The sequence below is a fragment of the Verticillium dahliae genome, genomic scaffold (assembly GCF_000150675.1).
Source record: "Verticillium dahliae VdLs.17 supercont1.5 genomic scaffold, whole genome shotgun sequence".
Taxonomy (NCBI): domain Eukaryota; kingdom Fungi; phylum Ascomycota; class Sordariomycetes; order Glomerellales; family Plectosphaerellaceae; genus Verticillium; species Verticillium dahliae.
The window spans coordinates 113,610-127,642 of NW_009276938.1; the positions used below are offsets into that span (position 1 = coordinate 113,610).

At 56.9% G+C, this 14,033-nt stretch overlaps 6 protein-coding genes across 6 annotated transcripts; 5 read left to right on the top strand and 1 right to left on the bottom strand.

Moving 5' to 3' along the window:
• The first annotated feature begins 2,068 nt into the window (after positions 1-2,068).
• On the top strand, positions 2,069-3,760 carry VDAG_03036 (ADP-ribosylation factor 3). Its single transcript, XM_009656901.1, has 4 exons — positions 2,069-2,433; positions 2,513-2,585; positions 2,647-2,666; positions 2,795-3,760. Exons 1-4 carry the CDS (start codon positions 2,384-2,386, stop codon positions 3,201-3,203), a joined length of 552 nt encoding a protein of 183 aa, XP_009655196.1. The 5' UTR covers positions 2,069-2,383; the 3' UTR covers positions 3,204-3,760.
• Positions 3,761-5,061: 1,301 nt separating this feature from the next.
• VDAG_03037 (threonine aldolase) lies at positions 5,062-6,350 on the top strand (the record flags this gene model as incomplete). The annotated part of the gene is made up of 3 exons (XM_009656902.1): positions 5,062-5,146; positions 5,208-5,466; positions 5,525-6,350. The coding sequence occupies 3 exons, from the start codon at positions 5,062-5,064 to the stop codon at positions 6,348-6,350; spliced, it is 1,170 nt and encodes a 389-aa protein (XP_009655197.1).
• A 1,974-nt stretch (positions 6,351-8,324) lies between these two features.
• On the top strand, positions 8,325-10,487 carry VDAG_03038 (periplasmic trehalase; the record flags this gene model as incomplete). The annotated part of the gene is made up of 3 exons (XM_009656903.1): positions 8,325-8,506; positions 8,562-9,215; positions 9,275-10,487. 3 exons carry the CDS (start codon positions 8,325-8,327, stop codon positions 10,485-10,487), a joined length of 2,049 nt encoding a protein of 682 aa, XP_009655198.1.
• Positions 10,488-11,348: 861 nt separating this feature from the next.
• On the top strand, positions 11,349-11,674 carry VDAG_03039 (uncharacterized protein; the record flags this gene model as incomplete). Its single annotated transcript, XM_009656904.1, has 2 exons — positions 11,349-11,382; positions 11,457-11,674. 2 exons carry the CDS (start codon positions 11,349-11,351, stop codon positions 11,672-11,674), a joined length of 252 nt encoding a protein of 83 aa, XP_009655199.1.
• Positions 11,675-12,026: 352 nt separating this feature from the next.
• Positions 12,027-12,504, bottom strand: VDAG_03040 (uncharacterized protein; the record flags this gene model as incomplete). The annotated part of the gene is made up of 3 exons (XM_009656905.1): positions 12,027-12,220; positions 12,323-12,443; positions 12,502-12,504. The coding sequence occupies 3 exons, from the start codon at positions 12,502-12,504 to the stop codon at positions 12,027-12,029; spliced, it is 318 nt and encodes a 105-aa protein (XP_009655200.1).
• A 569-nt stretch (positions 12,505-13,073) lies between these two features.
• On the top strand, positions 13,074-14,024 carry VDAG_03041 (uncharacterized protein; the record flags this gene model as incomplete). Its single annotated transcript, XM_009656906.1, has 4 exons — positions 13,074-13,358; positions 13,441-13,498; positions 13,554-13,617; positions 13,669-14,024. 4 exons carry the CDS (start codon positions 13,074-13,076, stop codon positions 13,733-13,735), a joined length of 474 nt encoding a protein of 157 aa, XP_009655201.1. The 3' UTR covers positions 13,736-14,024.
• Positions 14,025-14,033: the final 9 nt, after the last annotated feature.

The following is a 14,033-nucleotide window of genomic DNA, read 5'->3' on the forward strand; positions in this document are numbered from 1 at the left end:
ATGCATGCTATATTGGTTTACCACGGCCTTGGCCATCGAGATTCGACCGTCATGGGTGCCAAGAGGCAATGTTGTGCACGCACTTAATATATAGTCTTCATCTCAAGGTGTCTAACATTGGTGGGTAGGAGCTTGGATCTGGAGATCTGTGTCATTGACTTCTTGTCTCACAGGAGACCAAAAGGGACCGTTATTGCTTGCAGGTCCAAACACACATGAACTCCCGTTGCGCCCGTTCTCATGTTTCGAGTTGACGTGTTGGCCCATCGCAGCAAGTTCGCCGTCGCTGAAGTGATGAAGCTGTCGGCCGACTCGGTGGCTGGTTTGGTCGCATACCCGGTCCGCCCCATCTAGACATCCCACCATAGGTAGTTGAGGCCACGCGCACTAACGCCGCCCATTGCCGACCAGGACGAAAAGCAGTGAGGCACGCTGCGTGACCTGCAGCTCGACCCCAACCGGCCGACACAAACACACGCGCGCGCTCGCTCACACACACACACACCCACACCCACACCCACACGCAACCATTTTGGTTGCCAGCCTGCTGCGCAAGCCCCCTCGCAGGCTGCGACTCCTGGTATTCACTGTACCTCTCTGCCTCAGTGCCTCAGCACGAAGTCACCTCGACGTATCATATTCATGTTGAGGCGCCCTGCAGACAAGTGGAAAGACAGGGTAGGGTGGCACCCTTACTACCTCACATTGTTATGTGCCTATGTACCAAGGTACCTGGCAAGGCTACACCTTATGCTGGCGGCTCATCTGGGGCCTGAGGCCTCGGGCCTTAGCCTCTGTAGAAGCCGGCCGGCCTCTTGACGGTTCCTGACGGCCCAGTACAAAGACCGTCAATAAACAGTGGGTGGCCTCTTGACCCCGCGACTCAACTCGATTTTGTCACGTAGAGGGGGAGGAAGGCCGTTCTGGGCGCGTATGAATGTATGTTGGTGAAGCTAGCCGCTCTAACCATCACGGGGCCAGACCACAAAGAAGTCGTGTAAAGCGTACCTAGAAGCCTGGTCAAGGACGTCACTGGAACAAGCGCTGTCTCCATTTATTACTCCGTTCTCCTGCCCGTCCCGCCTCGGGCCGTGGGGTCCAGGAGCCGTTCACTACCTACTAATAAACCATACCCGTGAAGCCAGGCTAGGCGCGTTAGCTACTACGGTCAGTCCTACTTAGGTACCTTACCCAAGCAGCCCAAGCTACCTAGGCACCACACCTACCCACCCACCCACCTCGCCTTATTACCTTACCTTGCCTTGCCTTACCTGACCTCGACCTCCACCGTCAAAAGCTTACCCATCTCCTCATCAGACTCTCGGACAGCATTCCTCAGGAGCTTGCTAGGCCTCCATCCCCCGCAAATACTCGACGACGTACAGACATTTTTGAGTGACCACTGCCTGCCGCGGCCCGACCATCGTCCTCAAATTGCCTGTCACTCCATCGTTGAGCACTGATCACCACATTGTGCGCACCGCCGGACACTGGGCACTGACGTGGTGGCCCCAGCACGAACACTTGAGTCGAGCGTTGATTGCCATCATCGCATCTCCTCGCACAGCGCACACCTACAAGCCTTCGAAAGGGCGTACCCGGGGACTTGCGCTGCTCGGCTTCTCGAGCGCTTCGGTCTGATCGTGACCCTGATTCTGATTCTGCTCCTGCTCCTGCATCTGCATCTGCCTTACCGTTGCTTGCTGCTCCACATCTCATCGGCAGGAGGACACGAATGAGACCCTGGTCATCACCGCTACAGGGCGTCCGTCAGACTGCAAGGCTTTGAGCAGTCGCGTCGCATTACTGCCAAACCTGCCTCCGGCCTCTGCGATTGCCTCTACGTCCCGCTTGACCACCTACCGTCATTACATCGACACGGCCCAGCACAACTTGTGCTTCCTCTGTGGCTCCTGGTTCCTGTGCAGCTTGGCCCATACGTTCGGTTCGTTGCGGGTGGGGGCTTCGTGCGTCTTCATCTGAGCGTCACCTTGACTTCTAATCTACCCGCTGCCACCGATTCAACTCCGTCACTTGCAACTGCGCCAGGCGCGAACCAACACTCTCCACCTCTCACACGACCAAAATTTGCACCCCTCCGGAGCCATTTCGTGCAGGCTACGACCGCTGATCGGCTGTGACGGTCATACAGAGATACTCACTCCTTGCTGCCTACTTACTCCATCAACATCGACGTAGGCTTGCTCTGCGCTGAGAGCCTTCCGATCTTCACCTTAATACCCCACCCCCGCCGCCCCTCCCTTCACCGTCTATCCTGGTTGCGCCGAGCATCACGCGGCACCCGATACAGCAGCCTCGCCATTCTGTCTCGTGCCTCTTTGACCTCGTTACCCTCTTCTTTGCGGGCACAATCTTCATTACAATGGCGGGCTTGTTCCGAAGGATGTATGATTGGTTGCTCAGGACGTTTTGGTGCGTGGATTATTCCTTCCTGGAGCGTCTGTCGCGGCCAGCAACGCGCAATCTCGGTATTCGCTGACCAGCTATGCAGGGCAACGGAAATGGATGTGACCATGATCGGACTGCAAGCGGCAGGCAAGACGTCTCTGCTGCGTGTCCTAGCTGTGAGTATATTTCGCGAGATACCTTTGCCGCACCTGTTTCTTGCTAACGCGCCTTGGTCAGGGCGGCGAATTCACGATCGAGTAGGCACCCCCCCGTCTGCTCTTTGCGATCTCTCAACCCTTAGCAAACCCGAAGCCGCCGATGCAGCCCCCCATTCGGTTGGCGGTCCTGGACAGCGATGAACTCGGCTAACTGTCAACTTGTGTAGCTCGATCCCGACGGTCGGATTCAATATGAAGCGTGTGCAACGAGGACACGTCACACTCAAATGCTGGGATATTGGTGGACAACCCCGTTTTCGGACCATGTGGGAGAGGTACTGCCGAGGAGTGAACGCCATCGTTTTCATCGTCGACATTGCCGATGTAGATCTGCTTCAGCAGGCCCGGGACGAACTCCATGCGCTCATGGAGCAGAACTCGTTGAAGGGCATTCCCCTTCTCGTACTTGGCAACAAATCTGATCTGCCGAATAAGCTGTCCGTTGATGAGCTCATCGATGCTCTGGACCTCAAGACGATCGGTCACCGCGAAGTCTGCTGTTACGGCATCAGCGCCAAGGAGGAGACAAACTTGGATGCTGTCATTCAATGGCTCATGAAGTGGGCCAACAGGTGAAGTCACAAGCTGCGTGATGCTTTTTGGGCGATTGGCGGCTGCTGGCAGTGTAGGAGCTCATTCGCACAGCAGGCTTCAAGCCGGCATGCGTTGGATGCCTGTTCCGGTTCGCTGAGTAGTCTGCCTGGTGTGTAATGGCTCAAGACGTCAGGGAGACTTGGAGAGTCGGCAAGATTCGCAGTTCATGAAGGACTGCTTACGATTCTTCCGCCATGAACGAAGAGAAGGCCTTCATCTCAACACGATGTACGTTTGGAAAGACTGTATAACCGCTCAGTCATTGAAGGTTGGGTACAACAGTCTCGGAGGAGGAGAAAGCGTTGCGAAGCCTTTGTCGGAAGAAGAGCGGGGCAGACTAGGCTCATGGTGTCTCGTCGTTACCGCGAGGTGTTTCATTTTGTCCAGTAAAGGGCAATGCGACATTGCGTCGGGCAGCGAGGTAACACGGCCGATTGGAACTGGGCGGCTGACCAGCATACGTTAACGATGGATGACGACGATGATACGAACTTTCCAATTTTTCAGATGAGAAAATATGACCACCATGAGCACAAGAGTCACCCTATAGCCAGTTCTCGTGTGCGATGGTAAGGTACCTCTAGGTGGGCAATCCTGGTAGCTTTGACGCGCCCCATGAAGTCGGTCGGAGGTGTGTTGACAGGCTGGGCGCTTCCATGATCAGAAGCGCCAAGCAAGGTGTCCAAATGCTCCTAGCATGGGATGAGCTATGGCGCGCACTGCTGCAGTGCCCGTTTGATCTCTTTGGGAGAAGACTGGCGGGTTTCCGGCCGGTGTGAGAGGAGGCACAGGGACTGTTGGGGAAAGACAAAGAAAGAAAAATAAAAACAGAAAAGATCTCGAGACAGGTAGCTCAAACCTCAAATGGGGGACTATACTCACGATTTATCAACAACGCGAGGCCGGCTGCTGCGTGCTCTGTTCAACTTGCCAGCGCATCGTGCATATGGAGAACCCTCTGAGCGAGCACCGGATTGGTTGCTGCGCGCGCGAGGTACGATGCCGCTGATCACGGCGGCACGACAACTGGCACATACTTGGCGCGACAGGAGGCCAGCCAGGGCCAGAATTGGGCGGATCAGCACATCAGATTGCCGTCTTCCCCCTCTTTGGACAAGTTGCTGACTGGACGAAATGGTGGGACCGCTGGCTTTTGTGAGTCGAGTCAACGGTCATTAGTAGAGGAATTGATGGAGCTGATCTGACAGAGAGGCACAGGCGCGGGCGATCCCGAAATGCTCACACTCACAGCATGGCGCGTGCCGATGTGCTTCGCGGTAGTGCGCCGTCAGCTGATCTACTGTGCATGCAGAATCTCACATCTACTTTAGAACTCCATATCATGAGGTTTGATTCATGCTCCAATACCTTTTCTTCAACCACCCACGTACAACCCAGGGTTAGCTCAAGTGATGGAACATGCAATTAGGTATGGTGCCTACCCACCAGGCGTGCACCTGCCTCGCTCGGCTGTTTAATGGCAGCACGCTCCAATCAGGCTAGGAGGACCCCGCAACCCCACGACCACGGCGTTCATGGTCCACCCAAGCCCCTACTGCATAGGAGCTTCGTTGTTGGCCCAGACCTGAGCACGCCCTTCGAGTGCTTGTCTCCGGCGCCTTTAATCAACTCGCCCTCTCAGCACAGCTCACAGAGGGGGGCTTTTTTGAATGAAACCCCACCCTTTCGAGCCCTCGGATTTAGCTCTGCCATGTCCAGACACTTCTTGGTGTGTGACAGCCAGTGGGCCATCTTCAGACACTGGACAAGACCACCCCTAACGAGTATCCCATCTTGGTCGACTCGTTGTTCACCTAGCAAGACATCGTTTTCCAGAGCAATGTCTACCACGAAGCCTACAGATGCCGCTGCTCCTGCCAGTACCTGGCTGGGTCACAAGGGGGCAGCGGGCTTTGACTTGAGAAGTGAGCCTAGACAGCGTCCAATGATGACACAACAGCACAACGGCGCTGACATCGCAAACAGGTGATACCATGACAACGCCCACGCCGGCTATGCTCGAAGCCATCAGGGTAGGTTCCCTGTTCGACGACGTGTTCGAGGAGGATACGACAACGATCGACCTCGAGGCCCACGTTGCGGCCCTCGCGGGCAAGGAGGCTGGATTATTGGTCCTCTCTGGGACGATGGGCAACCAGCTGGCGCTCCGGTCTCTGCTCACTCAACCTCCACACAGCGTCCTGAGCGATCACCGCTCTCACATTATCCAATATGAGGCGGGCGGGTGTGTCTCTACTCATGCTCGAAGACAACTCTCCATGTCGTACTAACCGTGTACGCAGCGTGTCATCCTTGACGGGTGCCTTTGTTCAGGCTGTCGTGCCGCGGAACGGTATACATCTCACGCTCGAGGATGTCGTGGACAGCGTCTGCATCGACGACGACGTGCACTCGTGCCCCACCAGGGTCATCAGTCTCGAGAACACGCTCAACGGAATGATCATGCCCCTGGAAGAGGCCAGGCGGATTTCGGCCTTTGCGCGACAGCACGACATTAAGATGCATCTCGACGGCGCACGGCTCTGGGAGGCCGCCGCATCGGGCGCCGGCAGCCTCGCTGATTACTGTCCTCTCTTCGACACGATCAGCCTCTGCTTCTCCAAGGGCCTCGGCGCCCCCATCGGCAGCATTCTCGTGGGGCCGACCAAAACCATCAAGCACGCGCGCTGGGTGCGCAAGTCTATCGGCGGCGGCCTCCGTCAGTCGGGCGTCGTGGCGGCGCCGGCGCGGATCGCCGTGGACCAGACGTTCGGCACGGGACCCAACGGCGAGGGCGGCCTGCTGACGACGTCGCACCATGTGGCCAAGAAGGTTGAGACACTCTGGACGGGACTCGGCGGCAAACTACTTCACCCGGTGCACACCAACATGGTCTGGCTTGATCTGACAGCGGCGGGGTGTTCCGCTGCCGCGTTTGTGCAATACGGCAAGGATGTCGGCCTGAAGCTCGGCAGCGGACGAATCGTGGTCCACTATCAGATTGCGCAGAACCAGGACCTCGTGCTCCCCAAGCTGGAGGAGGTGTTCCAGAGGACGCTGGCGGGGGGCCAGGCTGAGGCCGAGGTGAAACAACAGACAGGGCGGACGAGCATGTATACTGTCCATTGAGCACGTCAGGCTTGCCGACGTATTCACGATTCAATATTCAAGCACATGATGTAGAGTTGTCAATTAATGAACAAAAGTATCAGCAAAGAAGTATCTAGTACGCGCTGACAGTAGATAAACCTTGAACACGCCGAAAACATAAGACCACACGCAAGGAGGTGATAAAAAAAGCCACTTTTCTTAAAGATAAGCTTAACTTGAACTATTTTCACGTCTGCTCGAAACTAATACAAGTAGATACGTTTTTCAATATATTGCTAATTATCTATCAAGTAGGATTTTAGAACATTTAATTGAGGTACGATGTTGAGAAGGTTCTGAAGTTAGGGGTCTGTATGGATGATACCTGTATTGGGCGGATTTGGCGGATTTGGAGTGCGGCTTAATCTGCCACCCACTTAAGCCGCTTGACACGGGTCAAAGAGCGCTGTTACAGAGTGGCATGCCGTAGGGCGCGGGACGCCAAGACGTCCAACGGCACTTCCGAACAGCCACTGACATAAGTATTTGCCTAATTTTCTGGGGCTGCTGCTGTTGTTGATCGTCACTCGGTGCCCAGGAACTGGATGTGCCGGCTACTTGATTTTTGAATGTCCACTTCTCCAGACGCGGGACTGTCCCGCCCATCTCATTGTCAAGCCTTGGCCATTATTCGTTTTTCGTACCAAATTACTGCGTGCGCCGCCGCCGCCATTTATTCGTGTCTGGCGGATAGCCCAAATGGCTTTCAGAAGCTCGATTTAGGGCCATTTGAGAGATGGAGTGGCACTGAGTGAGCAGTACCATGCAGGCCTCGGCGGGTGGCGCCAAGGCGCCGATGTCAGCCGCTGTAATGGCGGCCCCGCTTACCCCAGGTTGACGTCATGGTGGTTGGGGAAAGGACGAAGGAGGGGGGGGATCAGTGAGGAAGGAAGCTTCGAAGCTACCTCTTCAAGACCTACCTACCTACCTTGGGTACTTACCTTACGGCACCTAGGTAGGGGCCTAAGAAAGTACTGTGCTCCCAAGACGGCAGTGCCATCATCTGGACTATTGAGCAATGGAATCTGCAGGTGCCCAAGCCACCAGTGTCGGTTCTACTCCGGCCACCAATGCGCCTCCGTCTTTGTAGCGCGGGGGCTGCTTCGTGTCGTTCGCCGCTCTCCCAGTTCAAGGGTTGGCGGATCTGGTGCAACTGCTACCACGTGCCTGGCCGTTTGCTTCATCGGTCACGCTCATATGGGAGGCACCGCCTGGCACCAGCTAACCGGTGACGGGAATTGGGGCTCGAGGGGTGATGGCTTGACTGGGGGAACAGGAATCGATTGTTCGCATATGAAAAAGGCCGTCTGCTCAGAATGACAGGTCGAATGGGTTCAATGGGTCCGTCCCGAACCGAGCAACTGAGCATCCACCCCCCGGACAAGGCTCGTTCACCGGCAGAACCGGTCGACGCGCATCGTCTTCCCCGCCACGTCCCTCCCCTGCCCTGACCCTCTCGGACCCAGCAGGTTTTCCAGGTTGGCACCTCTGCAGTTCTCTCCGTCGGTGATGATGATGACCTCGTGGCTCCTGGTTGGCGCAAGCTCATGCGACCTAGCACACGCACCGTTCCTGCCCCTAGCCGAACACCAAGGCACTTGCGACCCAATGCAACCGAACCCAGGATGAACCACTGACGGGCCAGGCGGACAAAGGCTGACGGCGCCAAGTGGCCCGGCGATCTTCTCCCCCTCCGACGAGGGAGCTCGCCAGAGCTCTTTGGCATCTTTTTTCTTCCCTCTGTTTGCGCCTGCCGCTTGTGCTGCTGCTGCTGCGGTCGATGCTAGCTACTTAACATGCATCGGCTGCTCAGGCAGTGACCTTCTTCTCCTTCTTCAGCCCTTTCCCATCCCCCCCCTCTCTGTCACTCTCCCCTCCCGCTCCTCTTATATTTTTTCCTTTACCCTGCGCGCGCAATCTGTGCTGCAAGTTTGGGCATCGTGCTCGTCAACCATGACGCTTCTTTCCAAGTCGGTGGTGGCGTTGGCCGCGGCGGCCCCTCTGGCCAGAGCCCAGCTCTTCCGCAATGGCTCTGTCATTGCCCCCTGCGACTCGGCCATCTACTGCCACGGCGAAATCTTGAGCCAGATCCAGCTCGCTCGCCCCTTTGAAGACTCCAAGACGTTTGTTGACATGTGAGCCTCCTGCCCGTTTCGCCTGAGCTGGAGGACCGTAGACTGACCGTCGCAGGCCCGCTAAGAGGTCCTTGGAGCAGATCCAGGAGGCATTCGACGAACTGGAGAAACCGTTGACGAACAACACGGCACTGAACGACTTCCTCGCGGCCAACTTTGCCCTGGCTGGCGGCGAACTGTCTGAGGTGGATGACCTCGAGACGGACGCCCAGTTCCTCGACAACATCAATGACACTGTCATCCGCGAATTCACTGAGAAGGTCATTGAGATTTGGCCCGATTTGACTCGCTCCTACACCGGCGCTGGCAGCAACTGCACCGACTGCCCCAACAGCTTTATCCCTATCAATCGTACTTTCGTCGTTGCCGGAGGCCGCTTCCGTGAGCCCTACTACTGGGACTCGTTCTGGATTCTCGAGGGTCTGCTGCGTACGGGTGGCAGCTTCATCGAAGTCTCCCGCAACCATATCGAAAACTTTCTCGACCTCGTCGACCAGTATGGCTTTGTCATGAACGGCGCCAGACGGTACTACCTCAACCGCTCACAGCCGCCTCTGCTCTCGCAGATGGTACGTCTCTACGTCGATCACACCAACGACACCGACATCCTTGACCGGGCACTGCCGCTGCTCATCAAGGAACATGAGTGGTGGACTGTCAACCGCACTGTTGAGGTGTCCAAGGACGGTCGGACTTACCAACTCAACTTGTATGTCTGCCAATGTTCTTTATGATCAATGGCCGAAACCGCTGACATGAGTGACCTAGGTACAACGTGTCGAACACGCAACCCCGTCCCGAGTCCTACTACGAAGACTACACCACCGCATCCAACAGCTCCTATTACGCCGAGTCCGGCATCATCTACCCCGAGACCAGGGAGCTGAACGACACTGAAAAGGCCTTTCTCTATGCCAACCTCGCCTCGGGTGCCGAGAGCGGCTGGGACTACACCTCGCGATGGTTGTCCAAGCCCAACGACGCTGTTCGCCATGTTTATTTCCCGCTTAGGTCGCTCAACATTGTGAACATTGTCCCTGTTGAGCTCAACTCGATTCTCTATTGGAACGAGGTCACCATTGCTGGCTACCTCAACCAGACTAGCAATGAAACGCAGGCTGCAGAGTGGACCGAACTGGCTGCCAACCGCAGTGAGGCTATGTACAACCTCATGTGGAATGACACGCTGTCCGGTTACTTCGACTACAACCTCACGTCTGGAGCCCAGGACACATTCGTCCCAGCGGATGATGACACGACCGATCTTGAAGCCACTGGCGCCCCGGAAGGTCAGCAAGTATACTTCTCCGTGGCACAGTTCTACCCCTTCTGGACCGGCGCTGCGCCTGCCCATATCAAGAACAACCCGCTCGCTGTCAAGACGGCGTTTGAGCGGGTCGCCACGTACCTCGATACCAAGGACGGCGGCATTCCGGCGACGAACCTGCGAACTGGGGAGCAATGGGACCAGCCTAGTGTGTGGCCTCCTCTGATGCACATCCTTATGGAAGCGCTTCGCAACACGCCAGCCACCTTTGGCGAGTCGGATCCTCACTACATGGAGGTGCAGGACCTGGCCCTGCGTTTGGGCCAGCGCTACCTCGACTCGACCTTCTGCACGTGGTATGCCACGGGAGGCTCGACGAGCGACACGCCCCAGCTGGAGGGGTTCGATGAGCGCGAGGTTGGCATCATGTTCGAGAAGTACTCGGACAACTCGACCAACCAGGCTGGTGGCGGTGGCGAGTACGAGGTTGTCGAGGGTTTCGGCTGGACCAATGGTGTGCTGCTGTGGGTCGTCGATACCTTTGGCAACAACCTCACTCGCCCCGACTGCGGTGACATTGAGGCGGCCAATGTTCAGCCGTCGAAGCGCAGCGCCGTTGAGCTCCACCGTCGCGATGCTGCCTGGACCAAGAAGTTTGGTAGCCGTAGTGCGAAGGGCGAGGCGAAGCGGTTTGCCAAGTTGAGGGGGTATTAATGGTGGAGTGTTGAGGTTAATACAGGGTTTGTATGTAGTTACGAGGACGAATGTTTTCTTGGAAAAAGCAATAATGCCACGATGAAGATTTATACCCCAAAATGATCTTGGCAGTGGTATGTCTGACTCTTCTTGTAGGCCTCCCGCTCCCGCAGGAAAGCTTGAGGTCGGCTCCTTGGTTGTCAGGGCCTCAGTCAGGGCCTCGGTCAGGGAGCGCCCCCTTTACCGTCTCTCCGCGTACTCGAGCCAATATGGTCGGTGTCGACAGTCGGCCGCGAACCCGAATTGTTCCTCGAGCTTCATCTTCATGATCTCGCCCTGCGATAGTGGGAAAATCGCAGCGTTTGATGAGCATCGAACCACCATTTCGTTGAGTGTAGGCTCAAGGCGATTCAGAAAGACGTGGAGCTGGGATGTGACGACTGGTAGTCCTGCCCAACACCCAGCAAGATGTAACTCGCTGTCTCCGACATGACACGCATGGGCGCTGATATTCAGGTTTTGTCTTATACAATGTAGTGCCTTCCGATGTGAGACGCCTGGCCTGAGTCGACCCTCACCTGGTAGGTAGGCAAGCAAGGCAAGCAAGGCAAGCAAGGCAAGCAAGGCAAGCAAGGCAAGCAAGGCAAGCAAGGCAAGGTAGGTAATAAGGTAGATCAGAGCACGAAGCCCCACTAATCCCAACCTGGACATGGCGCTGTCTACCGCAAATCCCAGACCCCCAATTGAAGATGTTCAATCCCCTACAAACGACCTGCAAATTGTCCGCCACCAAGCACATTGCGCTCGCGATCCCTCAAACGACCCATGCCCCAAACACAAGCAACCTCACCTGATTGACCAAACCACGAACACATCACAATGCATCCCCATTTGCACACAAAAGACAACATTGGTGAGCTCCCCCCCGCAGCCCGCCCGCCCGCCCCCCCGTCGCCCGTCCCACCGCTGACCGATCCGGGCCACCAGAGTGCGAGGACGTCATGAACGCCCTCGAAGAGTGCCACGCGCGCGGCTTCCTCTACAAGTCCCTCGGCAACTGCAACACGGCCAAGCAGCACGTCAGCGACTGCCTCAAGGTGGCGCGCATGAAGCGCCTCGACGCCAACCGCGCGGCGGGCAAGGCGAAGCGGGACGAGAAGGCGCGCAAGATTGCCGCGATCAACAAGGAGCTGGGCCTCGACTAGAGGCAGAGAGACGAGTCTCTGCCGGCCCTTGTCCAGGCGATGGGAGGGGGCTTGGGACTACTTTGGTGGAAACTCGATTGCCGTCAACACGGAAAGGGGGGGGGGGAGTAGTGGTACGATTATTGTAACGATATCGCGGGCCGGCATGCGCATCCTGTACATCACGGGGTTTGGGAAACATGACAACCGAAAAAAAGCATGGGGGAAAATGGGGGGCGTTTTTATGGTTTGTAGGCATGTGTATATGGTTTTCATCACATGAATCTCGACTCGTTGCTATCTCGAAACGAAACAAGAAAAACCCAGTTCTCTCTCGTCCTGGACACACAGACCGTCACTCGTTCGAAACAGTTCAGGCGCCGCGGCGGAAGGCGTCGCCAAACGTGAAGAGGCCGAACAGGGAGAGCACACTGAGGAGGATGGGCACCGGCTTGCGCAGACGGATGGCGCGGGGGATGGCGGAGCCGCCGAGGACGGCGGAGGCGAGAAGGCTGAGCTCGACGCCGTAAGGCTCACGGCCCTGGATACGGTAGCCGCCGAGACCGTCTGATCATGGTCAGTTTGGTATGCTTCAAGAATCCGCAGCAGCAGCTCTTCTTGAACGAAGCCAAGGCAAGCGGAGGGAGAGGGGACACTGACACAGCAGACCAACGGTGACACCGGCGACAATCGAGGGCACGGAACGGGTCTTGACGTAGCCCATGATGCCGCCGCCCGCCGTGAGGGCGCCCAGGACGAAGGAGGGGGTTGAGAGTTCTCGTGTAGCGGCCTGGTTGTGTCAGTTGGGTACTCTCATCATACGTGTTCAATGGCGGGGCAGAGCCAACCATTGTGAAAAGCGATGTGTATGCTCGATGGCGTGGTCTGCGGAGGGGAAAAAGGTGAGTGTGAAGGTTTGATCAAGTAGTTTTATGGGTGGGATTCAAGCTTTGGAATGAGAGGGGGGGTTAGTTCAAGTTCCGCTGGTGCTCGGGACTTGGTGAAGCTCGGCTGCTTCTGGTGACAGTTGCTGCTGCTGCTGCTGCTACCACTACTGCTACGGCTTGGAGCGTGTCCCTTGACCAATCCAGCTGGAATACATGATGTAATGCTGACCTGACTAATGCGTGCACGTTTACCGTACCCCGGATTCCCCCAGCACCCTGTCAATGCCTGTCCTGCCTGTCCCTCGTGTGGCTGGACCTCTGTGGCGCCCAGCGGGACAGGTGGCTCGAATGCTGTCGTGTCCGCTACTGGGATGGGGGTGTGAGCTTGGTGGACTGTACGTACTGCCTGCAACCTCCACCACCTGTCGCCAACAGCACCCCCGAAAGCTCTCGACGCCAGTTCGCCGGCACTCACGACTCCCATCATACCCTCTTCAGCACCCAAGTCCGCCTCAACCGATCACATCGACACAATGGCGCCCAAGAAATCCGCTCAGGTGCCCCCCGCCGCCGCCGTCGCCCCCGCAGGCCCGACCGTCGCCGCCATCCCCGGCACCATGACCTCCCAGCCCAAGGCTGCCTCCTCCAAGGCCGCCAGCGCCAGCGGCAACGCCGACTGGACCCAGGCCGTCAACCAGCTCCTCGACCACTACCAGAAGAAGACGCCGCAGCGCACCAAGCTCATTGACGTCTTCCTCGCCTTCCTCGTCGTGCTCGGCGGCGTGCAGTTTGTCTACTGCGTGCTCGGCGGCGGATTCGTACGTGCTTTGCTCTCCGGGAAAAGGGGAGGCACTCGAGAAGAAACCAACATGTGGCTGACTTGTCTTTCTCTCTGTGCAGCCTTTCAATGCCTTCCTTTCAGGTTTCTGCGCTACTGTTGGACAATTCGTCCTGACTGGTGAGTCGTCGCGTTCGGGCAGCGATGGCGGGCGACGTACTAATCCTGTCGGCAGTTTCCCTGCGCATGCAGACGACCGAGGCGAACAAGGCCGACTTTCCTTCCGTGTCCCCAGAGAGGTAGGAAAGTTTATGCCACATGGTACGGCCATTTGACTGACGTGGATCCAGATCCTTTGCCGACTTTGTCATTGGCAGTTTGATCCTACACTTCTTCGTCTACAACCTGATCAACTAGACGAGGCGCAAAACGCATGCGTGGCAGAGACATTTGCGTTTCGGATACAGAATACATGCTCAATGGAGGGCACGGGTCGTTCAAGAGATCTGAACACGTGCCTGCGGGCATGAGGCCCGGCAGTCAGTCGACATGCCATTGCTTCACCGGACCGAGAGGAGAAGCCAGGTGGCAGGCGTGGCAGATGGACATGGGAGCGCCATACTGTATGATACTGAAGCCAACAACAAAAGTAGCGTCGACTAGAGCAGAGAACGCATAGAGATCCTCAATGGGAATCATGAGACATGGCTTGATT

Coding starts and splice junctions, on each gene's coding strand:
- VDAG_03036 (XM_009656901.1), top strand. CDS start 2,384: ATGGCGGGCTTGTTCCGAAGGATGTATGATTGGTTGCTCAGGACGTTT. Junction 2,434..2,512: donor TGGTTGCTCAGGACGTTTTG/GTGCGTGGATTA, acceptor CCAGCTATGCAG/GGCAACGGAAATGGATGTGA. Junction 2,586..2,646: donor CTCTGCTGCGTGTCCTAGCT/GTGAGTATATTT, acceptor CGCCTTGGTCAG/GGCGGCGAATTCACGATCGA.